Source organism: Taeniopygia guttata, chromosome 1A (assembly GCF_048771995.1).
Source record: "Taeniopygia guttata chromosome 1A, bTaeGut7.mat, whole genome shotgun sequence".
NCBI classification, from domain to species: domain Eukaryota; kingdom Metazoa; phylum Chordata; class Aves; order Passeriformes; family Estrildidae; genus Taeniopygia; species Taeniopygia guttata.
In genome coordinates this window covers 61,781,309-61,800,602 of record NC_133025.1, presented here as the reverse complement: position 1 = coordinate 61,800,602, position 19,294 = coordinate 61,781,309, and the positions used below count along the sequence as shown (strand labels likewise).

General features: G+C 37.5%; 1 protein-coding gene across 1 annotated transcript in view; it reads right to left on the bottom strand.

The window, feature by feature from the left end:
* ANO2 (anoctamin 2) overlaps positions 1–19,294 on the bottom strand; it is a 123,800-nt gene that overhangs the window by 47,589 nt on the left and 56,917 nt on the right. The window contains exons 13-14 of the mRNA XM_030263859.4: positions 18,417–18,499; positions 14,622–14,705 (exon numbers count right to left, since the gene is read on the bottom strand). Of these exons, the coding sequence (XP_030119719.4) occupies positions 14,622–14,705; positions 18,417–18,499 (167 nt within the window). The remainder of the gene's footprint in view (positions 1–14,621; positions 14,706–18,416; positions 18,500–19,294) is intronic.

Here is a 19,294-nt window from a genome sequence, read left to right as displayed (position 1 = left end):
CCTGGAGAGGAGAAGGCTTTGGGGTGACCTCATTGCGGCCTTGCAGTGTCTAAAGGGAAAGATGGAAAGAGACTCTTGGCAAGGGCTTGGAGTGACAGGACAAGGGGGAATGGCTTCACACTGACAGAGAGCAGGGTTAGATTGGATATTGGGAAGAAATTGTTCCATGTGAGGGTGCTGAGGCCCTGGCACAGGTTTCCCAGAGAAGCTGTGGCTGCCCCATCCCTGGCAGTGTTCCAGGCCAGGTTGAACAGGGCTTGGAGCAACCTGGAATAGTGGAAGGTGTCCCTGCAGGGGGCTAGAACAAGGTGATCTTTAAGATCTTAAGAACTTAAGATTCTGATTTCTTCATACACAGTATGTGGTTTCACCTTAAAGAATCTCTAACACAGAATTAATTCATATCAAACCTTATTTGCTTTGAAGACATTGGTCACTGTTTCTCTTGGCAAAGGTCTCTGTCTTTGCTCCTTCTTTTGCCCAGTCTTCTAATTCTACCCATATAACCAATAATCACTGGTTCCACTACAATACACAGGCATTCTGCTCCTATTTTGGTCTCACTGCTTCTCTTCATGTGTTTATGTTGTTCACATGCTCCCTGTTCAAACTTTCATCTCAGACTGGAATCTTGCCCTGATAGAGATGGTATTTTGGCACAGAGTACTGTAAAATATTTTGTTTATTTTCAAAATGGTCTTAGAGTGACTTACTGTTGGTAGAAAATCTGTTTCTTTATCCTTTTATAACCTGAAAGATCATAAAGATAAGTAAAATGAAGAAAATGGAGTTCTTCTCATTCTAAAAGAAGAGCCAATAGGTCTGTCATGAAAGGTGGCAATGAAAAGTTAGGCTTCATAGACATTTAAGCAAGATAAGAAGGGCAATAAATGATTTTTTTCTCTTCAATGAAAATTTCACTGCATTCCATGGAGAAAAGAAATGAAAAGAGAAAAGAGAAAAGAGAAAAGAAGAGAAAAGAGAAAAGAGAAAAGAGAAAAGAGAAAAGAGAAAAGAGAAAAGAGAAAAGAGAAAAGAGAAAAGAGAAAAGAGAAAAGAGAAAAGAGAAAAGAGAAAAGAGAAAAGAGAAAAAAGGAGATATGTCTCAAATTAGGATGGAAAGCTAAAGTTCTTGTTTTCAAAAAAGTTTTTAATTACTGTGAACCAAATGTTTTACGTCAAGAACTTATAATATTTTGTTTTAATTTCTTCTATTTTTAAAACCTCTCCAACACAAATTCCATTTTGAAATAAGAAGTAATTTAAAAACAACAGTTGGAAACTCCTCACTCTATAAAAGTTGAACTTAGATATTTTATTAAAATCAAAACATGTTTTATGAAAAAAAATAGCTGCAGCAAACAGTATGTTAGTGGGGGAGAGTTTGAATGCACAAGGGAAAAATACTGAGAAAAATTCAGCATTTGAAAATAGAGAAATATTTCATCAAAATTTTTTTCAAAGTTTTATCAGAATAGAAAATTAATCTCTGCACCACCACAATATATTGTCCATATTTTTATAGAGAAGCTTGAGAGAAAAACAGCAGAAAGTCTACTTCATGCAGTAGTAATAAAATACTAAGAATTATGGTTCTATCATAACTGTATTAAGGAGAAACATCTTGTCATATGCTTGTAATTACAGTGAAAGGAAACACACAGTGACAAAGCTAATCTTTAAGTTCTGTGGACTCAAAATTCTATATCATATTAAAAATATTACTGCAAAGGCCCCACTATGGTTGAAATTCATTATCCTTTTGAATGGAGGAGCTGTGGAATCATAGAATAGTTGGGGTTGGAAGGGACCTGAAAAATCAGCCAGTTCTAATCTCCTGCTACAGGCAGGGACACCTTCCACTATTCCAGGTTGCTCAGAGCCCCATCCAGCCTGGACTTGGACACTTCCAGGGATGGGGCCTGTCATTACAGTTAAATTCCAAGCTATAGCCCTGTTTTGAGACAACTCCTGTATTTAACTCCAGTTGCTTTAAATTTGTCGCTGCTTCATGCACAGTTTAATAATTTCACACTCAAGCTGTTAATGCAAGCTCAAATTGAGCCAAGAGAGTCCTGAACATTCAGCAGCCCACCTAACATAAAGCTATTTTCAGTTTCAGCTCAAAATGGGTCCATTGGGACCATTGCTTTACCTGCAGGGATACACCATGCTATTCCATAAGTGGATTTGCAGGAAACTCCATTGTGTTGCTGTCATATTCCTCCCCATGTTACAATCCAGAAAAGCACAGACATAGCAGCTCCTCTGCCTGATTCTTTCAGTTTTTTGGATCCTTGGTATCAGAGTCTGTTCTCCTACTGCCTGTGAGATTACTCTTACTGGGTTCCCCCCACACAGGAGCCTCACTGCTATATGGATATATAGCCACAGAATAATACTACTCATCTGAAAACAGGGCCTTAATTTTTATTTTTTATGTTTTCAGAGTTTGCAAAATCTGCAGCCTAAAGTAACAATTAACCCTCTGAAGAACCTCTGCTGCAGATCTCGTACACATCACAATAATTGATCCATTTCCTAACCTTTGGAAAAGAGTGCTGTGAACTATGAAGTCATACCTCAGCTGAAGCAAAGCTTTAGGCCATGCTTCATAGTTTGATAACACTTATATTAATAAAGAAATGTACCCTGTGTCTAGTGCTTGACATAGGAAAGGTGTAGAGTCAGCAAAATGTTAATTTTAATAGTAATAATAATTTTTAGAGTATCAGCTAGTTGCACATCAATCTGCCTAATTGTTCCACTTCTCAACTGTACTACATTTGTTTCTGCTTCTTCCACAAAGAACTGTGTAAAAGATGAGCTCTAGGGCACGAGCCAGAGCCTTGAGCTGGGCAACAGCAACACAAAACACACAGAGTGGTCAGGCATGGTACCCACAGCAACATCATACCCTGAGGAAAAGCTGAGAAGGGATAGACAGAGTTAAGAGGTGTGTGGCCTCATAAAAACATGAGCATGACAAGGAAATATAAGTAGAATGAAGCAAGTGCCATGCAGCCATCTTTGAGATCACAGACTCACAACATCCTTAGGGTTGGAGGGGACCTCAGGAGATCATCCAGTCCAAGGCCCCTCCCAGAGAAGATGCAGCTGCCCCATCCCTGGAAGTGTCCAAGGCCAGGCTGGATGGGGATCTGAGCAACCTGGTCTGGTGCAAGGTCTCCCTGCCCTTGTCAGGGCATTCTCTGTTTTCCATGTCTTTCTTCCATTTTGCCAAAAGGTGCTTTCAAAATCCTTATCTTTGTTACTGCAGAAGCCAACAATTCTAAGGAAAGCACCTACTGTTGGTTTACATTTTCTTTGTAAATATATAGAAAAAGGGAATAGAAAAGTATTTGGGTTTTGTTTTTTTTTTTTGTGGCATTCTCATGCTAAAATATGTGATTTAAGAATTTCAAATGCATCAGGGCTTGGGAGGAAATTTCAGTTGTTCCAATTTATCATAAATTCGGTTTGGCTAAGAGCTGAAACTCTAGCTGAATGCTGCAGAATATGGAGTTAGAGTTGGTCAGTGTTTCTCCTTGAGTGTTTGAAAGCAGTAGTGAAAGTGAAAATATATAATTATAATTAGAATGGAATAAGGTTTTTTGCTTTTGTTTAAAACTGTTTTATCCTGCTTGGAAAAAATTAATCTCTAGACCTCAAGTATGTATATTTTTATGCTGACAGATATGGTGTTTCTCAATCTCCTTCTAAAGGCAAAACCTCACTCTGACCCTTGAATCTCCATTCCATTGATTATAAATCAGGAGAAAGAAACAATGATTCTCTCCCAAGAATGCTGCCATGTGGAAAAAGGAGGGAAAGACCTTCTAAGATAACAAGCATGGACTGTCAAAACAATTACCTAAAACAGAAACATCTCAGTGCAGTCACCACAAGGAGCTGCTTAATGGAAATCTCCTGGTCCCAGAGTCCAGACCCAGGTACAGGTCCCCTGTGGAGATCTAAGTATCCCATCTGATGCTGCAGTCAGATCAAGCAATTAGCAGGAGAAAACCAGCAGAAATGTGAAACTTTCCTGTGCACATAAGATCAGCAGAAATAAAGTTCCTCATAAAACACTGGATCCTCCCTTGCAATGAAGGATAATTTCCTAATAGATGCAGTCACTGTTGGTGAATGTAAGAAAAACCTGTCAGTCACTGACCATATTTTGTGAGACTGATTCAATATATTCTGAAAATCTTGGCATATGCTAATACCTGTTGAAGCATATATTGTCTGCAGTTAATGTGACTGAATAGATCAAAGGCCACATTTACTAAGAAACAGGTTCTGGTACAAAAAACCACAAGGGGTTACCACATAATCAGATAGTGAGACCACAGTTCTCAGTCTAAGTACCAATAACCTAGCATATTTGCTCACTTTATAAGAAAAGAACAACCCACATACAAAATAAGTACAGAAACTAGCCAGAAAAAATGCACAAAATGATACATAAGTGCAAGTCAAATGTAGACCTCTCATGCTATCCTAAAGGGATTTAGGAACAATTGTTAAAGTGATGTTGTTTTCTGACTTTCCAGGATTATGCATAACGGTCTTGTCCCTGAATAGAGAATTACTGATGTCTCTCTATTTGGCAAATGCCTGCTAGTTGGACACAAATATAAAATGCCTCATTAAAATGCACCATGTGGACCAGGAACATCTTTTGTGGAGCTTTGCACTGGTGACTGCAAGACTTGCTTGACTGGACTTTTATCAGTGAAAGGATTAATACGGGCAGTAGCAATTTAATTAAGAAACAAACAAAAATGTTTCATACAAGCTATTATAATATTCTACCAGTGAGGGATCAAAATTCAAAGTCTTCTCTCTAACATGCATAAAACATCTCTGGAAATTCAGAATCACTGGGTTTTAAATTTTAAATCCAGAATCATTGGACTGGGTTTTAAATTTTGTCTAGAGCTTTTATAGAGAAAATTGTTCCAGGGGGTTGTTGTGACCCAAGGGCAGGACCCAACACTTGGCTTTGTTCAGCCTCAGTTAGACCTTCTGAGTTACTACAGATTTACACTGTGGAGATCAAGGTCTTGTTCAGAAGTGGTGGCTCACATAAATCAGGAACAGGCTGGGACTATTAGAAATATTGGGACAATTCCAGACTGGATGCACTTAAGTTGTCTGTGGTGATAGGAGTAAGTTCAGTAAAGCCAGTATATTCCTCACATAATTCCAACCTTCATTCCTAATGGAGTTCATGTTCAGCACAGAGCTCTGGGTGAAGTGATCATGGTTATGACAAGCAGAGTGAGGCTCAAGACAAAATGCTTAAGCAGAAACATACTCAGTATGTGTTGGAGTATGTGTAAAGTATAAACTCCATTTGCAGGAATGGTCTCAACCTCAGGGGAAAAGAATTAGTAGCTAAAAACAGGATCTCTCTCTATTCCTTCTAAAATAAATAAGTTCATTCTACTACCAGGCATGAGGTTGTGCAAAACAGTCTTGAATATTTTTCACCTGAATATCAGTTCACACTGAAATCATCCACAGAATTAAAGAAGATTAAAGGAAGTGTCTCCCCCAATATTAAATGAAAACTTCTTTCTTACAGAAAGCAAGAGGCAGATTAAGTCATGAGTGACATTCCTCCTATTTACATCATATTTTTTCTGCTGTTAAATTCACAATAACACCAGGAAATTAAGAGTTGTATGAAAGCACACCCGTTTCTGAAAACATCTTGAAGTTGCACCTGACTACAGATTTGTCATGTTTTGGCTCATTCATACCTTGTCTTTCAATCTTCTTTTCATCACCCCTACCTCTAAGCCAAATTCTTTTTGTCCTTGCCTCTGCTACAGTTATTACATAAATCTCCACTTCTCATTCTAAGTTTAATGATTCCCATGGCTATAACCTCCTCAAGTCCATCTTCTTTAAATTATAAACAAATCCAAAAAGCCATTACCAGACATCTCTCCAAACAGACAGGAACATATGAACCGGTATAAAAGTACCATGCAAAGGCTCTCCAATGGTGTTGCTCAATGGAATTCCTGCATTCACTGCTCATGCAGAACATGGGAACATCTCTGCAGTTCCCCATAATCAAGCAGCACTGTACCATATCCTACAGATCCCTGCCTTTTTGGTAGAACTTGGATAGTTTCAGCCTCAACACCCCAAATTTGTCCACAAGTTTGCCCTTCTCTTCCAACCCACAACACAATAACAGTTCTTTATAAAACTTTATAAGGGTCTTATCACCTTCCCAAAAGTAGAGACTGAACACTTGTTCTGCACAAGATTTCCCTACAGTTACATACAAGAAAAGGAGATTTATCTCTATTTACCAATCATTACTGGCTGCAGAGTAATACAGAAAAAATAATTACCTCTTCCTAAAGAAAATCTGACTAAGGAGAGTTGTGCTGGCCAAATCTTAGCAGCAGAGTCATGGAGCAACTCTTGCAGGTCACCATCACAAACTACAAGCTCATGCAGAACTTCAGACTTAACAAGATGAACATGTTTCTTCAGCCCTAAGAAGAATTGCATGTATGTAGAAGGACATTAGTCCTACTCCTCAGCCTCCAATAACAAGGGAAAGATCAGCACTGCTTAAATCCCCCCAGGTATCATTAATATTGATAATGGGAGCCAGCAGGGTACATGGGAAAAATAAAGAGGTTTTTTAAAAGATAGGCACATCTGTGAAGACTTCAAATACAGCAGCCCCAGCTGCAACCTACACATGCCACAACTTCTCTGGGCAACCTATTCCAGGGCCTCACCACCCTCACAGTGAAGAATTTCTTCCCAATATTCAATCTAAACTTGCTCTCTGTCAGAGTGAAGCCATTCCCCCTTTTCATGTCACTCTAGGCCCTTGTGAATATTTTCTCTATCATTCTTGTGGGTACCTTTCAGGTACTGGAAGAGCACAGATAAGAAGAAAACATTCAATTTTTTACTTGTGTGGTTATTATGAGACCACATAGACTTTTGCAGCATACAAATGTGCAAGCCAGATTCCTAGGAGATCATAAAGATATGGTATTTATTCTGCATTGAGATACAAAGAAGATACACTGGATGTTTCAGAAAATAATAAACACCCATCAGTAATATTTTTCTATACTGCAAAGCTGTATATTCAGCTTTACTGAATACTAAATGCAAGTTTAAATAGTCAGACTTAGAATGCAATAAAAATCAAGATTACTTTAAATTTCTGAATCCCTGACATAGTTTTTAAGCCTGGAATGTGCAGCAATTCAGTGAGAAAACATCAATGTATTGTTTTGTATTGTATTAACACTGCCTAACCTTTCCAAGTGTACAATCACCTAAAGGAGATTTCAGAACAGAAATGGAAAAGAAAGCTCATGATATCAGACATTCCTTGTCTTCTTTTAGTGCTCACTACTGTGATCTAAATAGAAGACGATCCTCACCAACTCGTTCATTAATGTCCAGGCACAGAAAAAACTAATTATGCACTTCAAGATAATTCACTGCCAATTTACTTTTCACATAAAATCTTTTAAAATATAGACATACAATATTAATAAGGAGAACTATTTCTACCCTTCTTCTTCTGAGAAGCTCCACATTCTCATAAACAGTCCTATAAAGGAAGGCTATTGAGTAAAAAGCTTACTTAACTAACTTTTAAAGGAAAATCTGGAATCAATATACTTGAAATCAAATGCATATTGATTGTGCCCGTTTCTTTGTCAAAAATAAACTGTCTCAGTAAATTACACAAAGCTCTCAAAGCTTGACACAATCCTTATGACTCACAGATCTTATTCCTTCTATATCCTGTTAATTTTACTGCTGTGACTGGCCCCAGTTAGCAAGATTAGTACTGGTGGTAAAATCATGTACATGAAAAAGCTTATGAAAAACTCCGTGTTTTAACATCCTTTGTTCATAATCTTTTTTTTATCAAAACCTCCAAAGGTTCTACCAGCTGCACAATAACCATCTCTAATAAATAGCCTGTTTCTAAATCAGGTGAAATAAACCAACAAGCCTCCACTTTGGTGGACTTTGGCACAAAGTAATTTCCATCAAATAATTAAGGCAAAGCCAGTAACTTCTAATATAAGGATAATGAAGGGTTTGAGATGCTGAGAACTCTTGATAATTATCTACTTTTAATGCTGTGATAAATAAAGATGCTATGAATCTGCATTCCAGTATAAAACCTTTCTTAATGCTCTCTCATGCCAAGACTTTGTCTTGCAAGCTTTCCATCTGTAGCTCTCCCTTTGATTTCAGTAAGGGCTCTGAAGAAAGGAATTGCATAATCAGGTCCTTAATCAAATTTATTAAAACCCTGATGATATACAACCCAGTTAAGGAATACCTCTCTGTTCCGTAAGAGCTTTTTACATTCCCTATAAAACACTTTCCTCCTCACCACATAAAACTTAATGCATGCATTGCCGTCCGTCAGTATGAAGTACAAGCCCTAGAAATGAAAATGGGCCAATTAAATCTACAAGCTGTGGCTGATTTAATAATGAAAAGATAATGCTAATTGGCTTAAGAACTTTTAAGCAGCTTTCAATCATGTTAGTAGTCAGGTTGTGAAAACCATGGCGATATTGAGATACTCCAGCCTCTAAAAGTAGAATCTTTCTTATCACATTTGCTGGTACAGTACTTCCCTCAAGTGGTAAATGTATTTCTGCCTGTTTGGAATTTTCCTTTATGATACTAAACAGTAAAAACATATGCTATGCTTGTCATCTTGCATTTTGTGTTGTTATAGAGTCAACTATTTTTTTTTTTTCTTGCTGGTGTTTGTTTCAATTGCTTCTTTCAATGCAAGACCTTTTAATTGTGTCAACCACAGAACTATACATTAAATATTACCAGCATAGATGTATATGGCACATTTCAGAGCACAACATCCCTGCTTGGGATGACAGCTTGTTGCTTTCCAAAGGCTGATACTCAGACAAATACAGTTGAAAACATTCATTAATAGCCTGGTTTGGTGGACTGAACCAAGCTCTTCCAAGACTGCATCTAAAGACCTTTAAAAGTAGAAGAAAGACATTTATATCCAGGGACATGTTAAGCAAAAAGTCCTCAGGATGGTTAGTTATGGGGATATAGCTCTACTTAGAAGGAAAGGTTTAAAGAGATGAACTTGTTCAGCCTTAAAAAAAACAGAGGCTGAAGATGTAATTGCTGTAGAAAACTGCCTAGGAGGAGGGTGTAGGGAAGACAGAGCCAGAAGCCTCTTAGAAGCCTCTTAGAGAAGTTTAGGCTGGATATAATGAGAAGCTTTCACACAATGAGGACAGTCAGGGCATGTCCAGACAGATGTTGCCATCTCCATCCTTGGAGATATCCATAACCTGACTGGATATTATCCTGAGTAACACAGTTTGAGATCACACCTTTCAACAGGAGTAGTTATTTGGACTACATAAAATCCTGAAAGCTTTCATAAATTCTGCTTATGAGTACTCCTGTATGAAACTTCCAGAACCTAGACTTCAAATAAACATTAAAAGAAGCAGAATTATAACAAATACAGGTACAAAAAAGAGGATGAAATCTCTGTGTAAGATTACAATCATGTGTCCTCATTCCTCTTCAGCCATTCTTTTATTTTCATTCAGTCATTTTTTATTTTCAAAAGTTAATGATGCAAGAAGTAAGTCAAAAAGGAAAAAAAATAAATTCATTATATATTCATCTTAGTATCTCATATGCTTAGAAAGATATTTCCTAAAGTAAACACATGAAAGAGGCCAAGGAGACACTGGCCATTTTAAGAAATATTGTATCAAATTGATGGCTTTATCATACTAATAACATGGTTCAATGAATGCTAAAATATTAGGGGTTAAAGAACCCTGAGTATATTTAAAGTTCTTTTATAACTCTGATTGTACGAACTGGTATTTATCACCAATTATCTTGGTTTCTTCTACAGAGTTTCTGCAAATATATACAATAATAAGAGTGGCTTTTTTTTTTAGTTAATCTTATCAAGGACTTGCTCAATGAAGAGATAGGCTCCAGTATCTGAAAGGGTTTTTAATCCTTGTGGGACATACGCTTAATGAAAACTGGTAAGGAATCAAATACTAGCAAGAATTTTTATTTCATGTTTTGACATGTTGAAATTTTAAAAATAGATATGTAAAGTATTAGCAGTGTACAATTCTACCTGATATTTATCTGCATCATCCTTTACACCAGAGACTCTCCTCTTCAAACTTGCTTTAATTCAGTTGTTAACTGAAATGATGGTTCAGAAAGAAATAACTTTTTTTTTGTTTCAATTACCAGCTGAATTAACAATTTGAATAATTGATTCCGCCAATATCATATTTAAAATGAATTAAAGGAAAGACAAAATGCCGGAATCTATTACTGCTAGGGTTTGCTCCCAGTCAGGACACAAGCCAAGAGACAAGCCCTTTTTTTTCTATAAAGAAAATTTTCCTTGAGAAGTATGTAGAATGAGTTATTCACTTTCCTGCCAAATACTATAGATAAGAACAAACACACACTTATATATATATATATACACACATCTACACATCATATTGAATCATGTTTGCCAGATCAGCTGAACATTTAATGAAAAGGAGTCAAGGCCTGATCCATCTCTCACAGAAATGACTGGAAGGCTTTCCATCAGCTCCAGTGAGAGTTGGATCTAGCCCCATCTGCATGTTTTCAGGCACAAGACCAATTTTCATTTCCTGACCTCTGTGTAATTCCATTGAGGATTCCACTACTGCAGAGAGAGAAGAACTTCTCAGAAGATTGCAAATATCCACCACATTTTCAGTTAACATTCTGCACATACAGTAACTTAAGCCTATTCATTAAATATCTCCATCCACATTTTCCATGTTATAGTTCATTTAAGAAAAAACAAACTATACCATTAATTGCTTCATTACAAAGCCTGCATCTGCTGTGTTTGCATGAATGTATTATAGACACATGCATTCATACACGTGTGTAATCCACCTCTGCTGCAAGGACAAAAATGGCTTTTGATGTTCATGAATGGAGCAATACATGGCAAGCTTTTATATCAGAGAATCGCAGAATGGTTTTAATGGAAGGGACCTTGAAGATCAGTCAGTTCCAACCCTCTGCCATGGGCAGGGACACCTTCCACTAGCCCAGGTTGCTCAGAGCCCCATCCAACCTGGCCTTGGACACTTCCAGGGATGGCCATAGCTTCTCTGGGCAATCTGTGCCAGGGCATCACCACCCTCACAGGGAACAATTTCATCCTAATATTTAATCTAAACCTGCTCTCTATCAGGTCTAAGTCATTCCACCTTGTGCTATCACTGCACAGCCTTGTAAATACCATGTGACCATAAAGAATTAAATAATAGTATTGACTACAAGACAGATCATTCCAGATTTCCCAAATCAGTCACTTAGAACTTGTCATTTTCTAAAATCAATGTTGTAATTCATAAGGACTCTCTGTTTATCTTGTGCTACTTAATCTGAGGCATTTTGCACAAATGTTTCAACTCCTTTAGCTGTAAATGAAATCTCTCCTGAAATAATAGAACCTTGGGGTGTTATTGTTCAACAATCTTTTGTGAAGCTCTCTGAGTCCTCACAGTTTCTTCCTCACTCTCCAAATAACCAATAAAATATTTATTTGAACAGCCTGAACAGGGTGGTGGAGGGTGAAATTTTGTTCTTTGCTTATTCTAGTAGCAAAAACACACCCAAGTGGTGTTTTGTATGAGAGCTGTATTCTAGAACACAAGCCCCACTGGGCAAGTAATACATTAGATGCGTTATACTTTGTCTTGCCAGGCTCATCAGGCTGATTTGGAATTTGCTGCCTGGGTAGAGTGACTCATATGTTTACTGACCCTGACAGGTGCTGAGCATCTTCCACATTCATTAAAGTTAATGACTTGAACAGCAGAGAGAGAAAACTGTGTGCTGGTTTCCTCTGAACGTGTATTCCCAAGTTATCATTTAAGAGAGGATGTAAGTGGTGTCACTTTTCTCGTACAATCACAAAAGCAGCCCCTAAACAAACCCCTGTCCCTTCATTGCAAAAATAACCCAATTAGCTTCACAAGAACTCCTTGTTGGAGTAAGGCAAGGGAAAAAAAAATGCACTGTACATAGAGCTTTGCACATAAAAGCTGCTTCTTGCCATAAAACCAGTCACTTCCTCACTGGAACAGAGGAATTAACATACTGGCAACAAGCCAGTAATTTTATAGAAATATATGCCTTTAAGTAAGCTCCAGATCAGTATTCTCACAATAGCCACCCTTTGGCATCATTTCTATCCCAACAAGCCACAGCTGCTGAATTGAAGACTTCTGACTTCATGTTAAATAAGTAATGAGAAGTTTTAGGCAGCAGCACCAGAGCCAGTCCTTTGATATTAATGCAGCACACTACAGTTGTTGACCAGCCACACCAAAAAAGATATGCCTTTAATTTGCACTAGTTAGCTAAAAATATTCAGGAGAAAACTTCACAGAGACTTATGCCATGACATTGGACCATCAACCAAAACATGAAGAGATAGAGACCTCACAGACATCTGTGTATTCACACAAAATCAAGAAATTAGGAGGATGAATCTTTAACTACAGAGACATCTCTACTTTGATGCCTGTCCAGCCACTAGAGCTCCCCTAATAATACAACAAAGTTCTGTACCCTGGCTTCCACCCAATAAGACAAATACTGAGCCAGAGACCTCAAAGAAACCTGTGCCCTAATATTAACCTGCCACACAAAATCTCTTGAGCTTATGGTCCTGCAAAAAGAAAAGGTTAGTATCTCTAAAAATAAGGCTAAATAATTATTGTAATCTTAAATACTCATCACTTTTAATGTCTAACTTCTAAGGGTCTTCCAAAGCTACCTGTGATGGTGCATTTCCACACTTAGGACAGTTTAATTGAATGGTTATGTTTAGGTTTTTTCCTCTTCTGCAGTTCTCACAACAACATCTCATCATTTCATAAGACTGATGTACAAAGGCATGAACATCATATCTTCCAAACCCAGACTAATGTGCAGTTTGCTAGACAAAATTAGTAAGCCAGAATGTTCACTGATGGAAAATTGCTCAGTTGCTTGGAATATATTTCAGTAATTTGGGGAACACTAATTCAGAAATTCAGTAATTTTTCCATCCACATTGGCACATAAAGCAATTTGACAAAAAATATTCCATGTTAGCCTTTTGATTCTTGATGTCTGAAAGGAGCTTTTCCTACTTGTGTAGTGCTGGATCTTTACATTGTTCCTTGTTTTCCACCTAGTCACTGAACATTTCTTCTTGAGTTATTTTTGGGGTTTTGGTGTGGGGTTTTCTCATTTGGTTGGTGCTTTGGGGGATTTTTGTTTGGGGCTTTTTTCTATTTCTTTTTTGTTTTACCTTAAATTAATGTCTAATTTATAATTAATTATGTATCTCAGATTAGCAAGATAATTATAATATTCTACAGCATCAATGGCTGACTTGTTTCCAGCTCCCATGTACTTTAAGCCAAGAAAAAAAAAAAAGCTGAAGAGCAACTATTTTATTGGACTTTTACAGTCCCTGATCCCTCGCTTGAAAGGCCAAAAGAGCTGTACAATGTGTAAGACTCCGCAGTGCTCTGTGAGTCTCTGCTTATTGGGCAGCATCAAAAGCACACTAAAATAATTGAGAACCTTTCCATGATCTTCTGTGGAGTTTGGTTGGGTACAACAAGTAACAGGCACACTCACTGAAATGAAAGATTCCCTGGAAACACTTTTACAACAGTGGTCAGCAGAAGAAAGGGATAATTAAGTTCTTCCATAAGCTATATTTCTTGGACCAAACCTGAAAACTTGAAAATTCTCTCCTTTGGATGCTGATTCTCAACCTGTAATCAAATTAAACTGTTTTTTTTTTTCTCTCTGGAAGCTGAACATGGTATTGGAATGTATTGACTTTGCTAGCACACGTGGAATGCAGGGAAAAAGCAATGGTTAACCAAGCCTAATGGACCAAGACTACATAATTTGTGAATGTTTAGAAAATAGACCTCAGTCAACAATTTACAAGAGGAGATTGATAAAAAAGGCTTTGTTCAAAAAAGTTTGAAATAGCCATAAAAATCCTGAACCCACTTCAGTCTGAAAATGATCTACTGACTATTTTTCCATTTTGCTGGAAATGCCATTAAAACTTCACCATTGTGTAACTGCAGCAGTACTAAAGACACCAGGGTTACCTTTGGAAATGAAATCACCATAATAAAAGCTGCTTTCTTCATTATGCAGAAAGTACTGTCATTCTGAGGGATGAGGGATTGCTATAAGAATTCTGTGATGATTATCTTGGGAATCAGGCACTACTCTACAGATTAGATCCTGAACCACCTGTCAACCCCATTTCTATGCAAATTGCTTTACTTTGAAAGACATGACTTCAAAGCCCTGCAATGGCACTGCAGGCCTGCATTTCACCACAGCACCACCAACCAGCTCAAAAGAATAATTTAGAGCACCAAAAAGTGACTTTTGCAACCACTGAGAGACAGACAAAAATATAATCACAACAAAGCAAAATACAAATCCCACATAAATTAAAAGAGGAAGCTGCATCTCACCTCATTTGTACTTTCTGTTGTGATGTTTTTCTTTTTCAGCTTTTTCTGCAGCAGTTTCGTTTCATACTCTGGCCTGGGATGCTCCTGAGGAAGACAAAAACAAACAAAAAAAAATGATTATGATTAAGAGAAAATCCCCAAGATTTTTGGTCACATTCACAAAGCCATCAGGATGATGCAACTCCACACACCTTTTGGACTAGGCTGTCAGATCTGGCCCAGCTTCCCTAATCAATAACTTTTCCATGTGCCCTTGCAAAATATATTTTTCTTTCCCAAATCAGAGCATAAAATAAACAAGGTGGCAAAAATTTACCAGGCTTTTCAAGTGAGCAGCTCACAAAAAATATCATGCATCTCCTCATTCTCACCAAGTTCTGAATTCATTCAGAGCTGGAATTTGGCTTGACATCTCCCACAAAAAGAAAGCTACTCCTACAGCATTAACAATATACTTCTTTACTATAATTAGAACCTTGCATATCAGCCCCATCCAAAATAATGGGTTATTAACATTTTTAATTAATCTGATAATCATGAAGAGAAAAAAAACAATTTTAAATTAATAAATACTCATGAGCAATAGAATGGGGCCTACATGGAACTGCTCCATAATTCCTTGAGAGATACAGGTGGTATTCATTTTCTGTACCTGTGACATTTTCACCACAGCAGACACAACCCTCACCATTCTCTGTTTAATGTGAGCATATAAATTCAGTGAGACCTCCAAACTCTTTTTTTATCCTGATAGTGAGGTTTTCCTAAAGCATTCAAAAGGTATGTGATAAAGTATCATTTAAACCATGGATTCTTGGAATAGTCTGGGTTGGAAGGGCACAGGTAAACTCTAACATTAATAAAGCTGATCAGTAGCAAAAACGGTGGTAAGCAGGATGAGAAAAGGACAGAGAAAGATACAACAATAAGCATTTAAAGTTACTGGAGTCAACACCTGTGTGCTGATGCTTCTTAAATTTTTACTGTCTTCTGTTGATTTGCATTATTTGCTTACACTCTTCCTGACATAAAGATTCAGCAGTTGGATATGACAAACATCTTTAGACTTAAATGAAGGAAGGATGAAGATATCTGGCATGGATAGCTACATGAGAGGAGATAGCTTGATCAAAGCAGGGAAAGGAGATATATTAAGTTGTAAGAAAATGAGGAGATCTAGATAAACTATGCTACTGCAGACCTGAATTCTTTTTCTTCCTTTTTTTCTCTTACTTTCTTCTAAGCAAAACATTCTGGGACATGAGGGGCAGTCTCCAGAGGTCAGAGCAACTTTTGAAAACTGACTTGAATGAGAACTGGGTGAAATAAAGAGAACAAATGCCAAGCAAAACATTGTATGCTAAATTAATTCTTGCTATTGACAATTTTGCTCTGAGTGCATATTCTGTTCAAATTTGGCCAAGTTATCTTTAACTTCCCTAGTAAGACATTCCAGTATCCCTTTAACTGCCTTTCATACACTTACACCTGGACTGGAACAGTAGATGATCTGTCTTTTTTGAATTTGCCAAGTCATCTTACCCTTGACTGAACAGACCACAGAGATCCTGGAATGCATTTTGTATATATTCCTTTTATGAGTGTTTTGCACAAAATATTTCTATATAGTCCAGACTTAGGGATGTTTGACCCATGCATCCATGGATGTAAAGGGACAATTCCACTCAGCCGTAAAAAAGTGTGGTTCAGAATCAGTTCTATGTCTGAAAATGGGAAGAGTTCTACACTTAGGACAACAAGCTAGAAATAGTTGTGATGAGTTCACAAAGGCCAAATGTCCATGTAGGGATAGATCTGAATCCCAGGATGCTGGAAGTTTGCCAGTACAGCTGCCAGACACTTATTGAAAACCGTGTGAGCCAAGGTATTGCGAGGCCAAATGAGTGCTCCAAGTAGAAAAGGATAATTCCCATTCTGAAAACAAAGAGCCAAAACATGAAATTTCTACTCAGGCAAAAGTCATGGTGACAGTGGGAATTTTCCCTGAGAGTGGTCTCCAGGATTGTCTCAAACATACACATGTGTATCCACTATCCATCAAATTAAGCCTCTGTAGATAATGATCTAGTTTGATAAGAATAAATGATGCGAACTCACCTCTCCTTAATTTCCCTTTGATTTAGAAAGAATGTGATAATTAAATTTTACAAACATGCATGACAAACACATGGAATGTATTTAAAAAAAAAATTAGAACCGTAGCAACTATCCCAGATTTGACAAATTAAAAGAGTTATCAAAAAAAAAATAAGCCATATACTCTAAGTAAAGGCAAAGACCCACTGCAAATTCCTTGAACATCCTTAGGCTAACATCCTGAACACAAGCAGAGCAGCTAAGCAGTTCACACTGATGGGAAGGAAGGTTTCCACAAATAAAAATTGGAATGACCCAGCTGCTTCCCCAAAGCAAGATGGAAATGTGGAATGAGCACAACAGAGAACCCAGGGGTTCTCTGCTGCAAAAGGGTTAATTATTAGAAATCAAGGAGTTAAACCCTCTATTTCTTATAATGGTGACATAAGATGCAGGGAGTGAGAAGTCTAGGGAAGAGATTGTCATTCACACCAAGGATCGGTTTAGACTGCCCTATTAATGGGATGTTTGTCAAGGAAAAATAGTTTTCTATGACAGGATGGAATCACTGGTAGATGATCACAATCTTTTTGTTTTATCCAAATATTGTGATCTGGGAAATAGGAAATAGAGGAATAACATCACTACCATTCTGTATCATGAAGACCATGATGTCAGCTTGTTTTTCCCCCATGGTATCTGCTCCTATTATAAATCTCCTGTCTGAGCTGAGCTCACCTAGCATGGCTAAAGACTTGTAGGTGGCATATTGTTTAAAGAACTATGCTGGAACAGGAAGAGAAGAAATGGATTCAAATCCTCCCAGCAAACCAAGATGGTTCTGAATTACAGAATATGACCCTGTTTACAGACATCTCAGCATCTAATGCCAGGAGAAAGTCCAAAGTCTACCTGTTCTTCATATGATATTTATTTATAATTTTAGTTACTGCACTCTCTTTAGTCAGGGTTAGAAATGAATCCTTGGATGAGAGAGTCATTAGAGCAAACCAAAGGATGGAACTAAAAACAAAATTAGGCACATTTTAAATACCAATAAACAAGTATGTCTCATTTTCAGTCAGTTCAGTTTATGGCTGGAGACCCCACGGCTCATTGGAAAGCTCTTTCTGAAGAAACCCACACCATTTATTGCTTTGAAACAGCTCTGTGGTGAGCACCTTGAGGTCAGGATGGAATACCTAAGATATCACAGATGTGACTCAGACCTTGATGCAAAAATTGCTGATGGTACTGTGACCTGCGGCTGTCATCATCACAAAGAATTCTTGTTATACATAATGAAGTAACATCACAAAGTATTTATTCATTGTCATTGTGTTATTGCACACTGTACAATGGCATATGGGCATTCTCAGCAAAACATGATCTACTCTTACCTTATAAATCCTTTTCAACATTCATTATTAATTTCAGAACTGAGGTTTATAATTTAAAATTATTAAATGAAGTTAGTAAGTTAACATTATTAACTACTGAACAGTAAGATATAGGTGAGGATTTCCAAAATAAACACTGATATTCAAGACTGCATCAGTTACAGTCCTTTATCTAAACACAGCCACAAACTGCATTGGGCTGGATAACACTAGTGAGACATCTATACATCGGTGCTTATATAATATGCATCTATAGAATAATTAACACAGTAAATTAGCCCACGGGAAGGAGACTTACCTCTTCTTCTTCCAGTCCAGTAAGATCCCAGAAGTAACTCAATCTCATCTGCAAACGCTTCCATTGTTCAAGGAACATGGTCGCTTTTACAGGAATTAAACAATTTTTAAAATTCATGTTACTTGTAAGCTTCAACTGATATTTCAATCCCATCATGCTAGATAGACCCTTTAAAATTAAGAACTAAGAAACAGCCTCAGGCCCAGTTTTAAAGAAAGAATTCAAGCAAACCACGGGGACAATAATTTCTGTCCTTTAAAAATAAAATACAGAAAGATGGAACATGGGTCGCCCAGAGCCACTGTTAAGTTCTTGTCAGGGAATGGAACTGAATCCATAACTGCAGGTATCCATGGAAGACATCATCTCTCTTAATTCACCATGAGGCATTCTGAGGTAGATTTAGCCTGCTACTGAAATAACTAGGATCCTCAGCAAGATATAGAAAAAGATATTTTGAAATATATTACAATGGTGGAGGTAAATGCTTTTTACCTTCATAGACATGGTGATTTTGCCCCAAAGGACTGGCCCCTGGTTCAGCCTCCTGCCTCTCCTTTTTTACTAATAAGAAGGAACAGGTATTTTACTGATGTCCCATATTTGCAGTCTCCTGGCTGCCCTCTCATAATTGCTGTTTCCCCAGTATAGCCCTTTCCTAGCTGCTCATAATTAAAAGCTATACCTATGAACAACTGGGGGCACTGTTTTCTATTTTCTTATGCTTCACCTCACTTTTTCAGTGGGTGAAAAACACTGTTAGATCACTTTGAACATCTTGTAGATAGTCCCACAAGAGAGACAGCAGTGGAGAATCAGATTAGCTTCTCTTGACTGCATCTAAACTGTCAGACAACACTAAGAAAAGTGGGAACTCT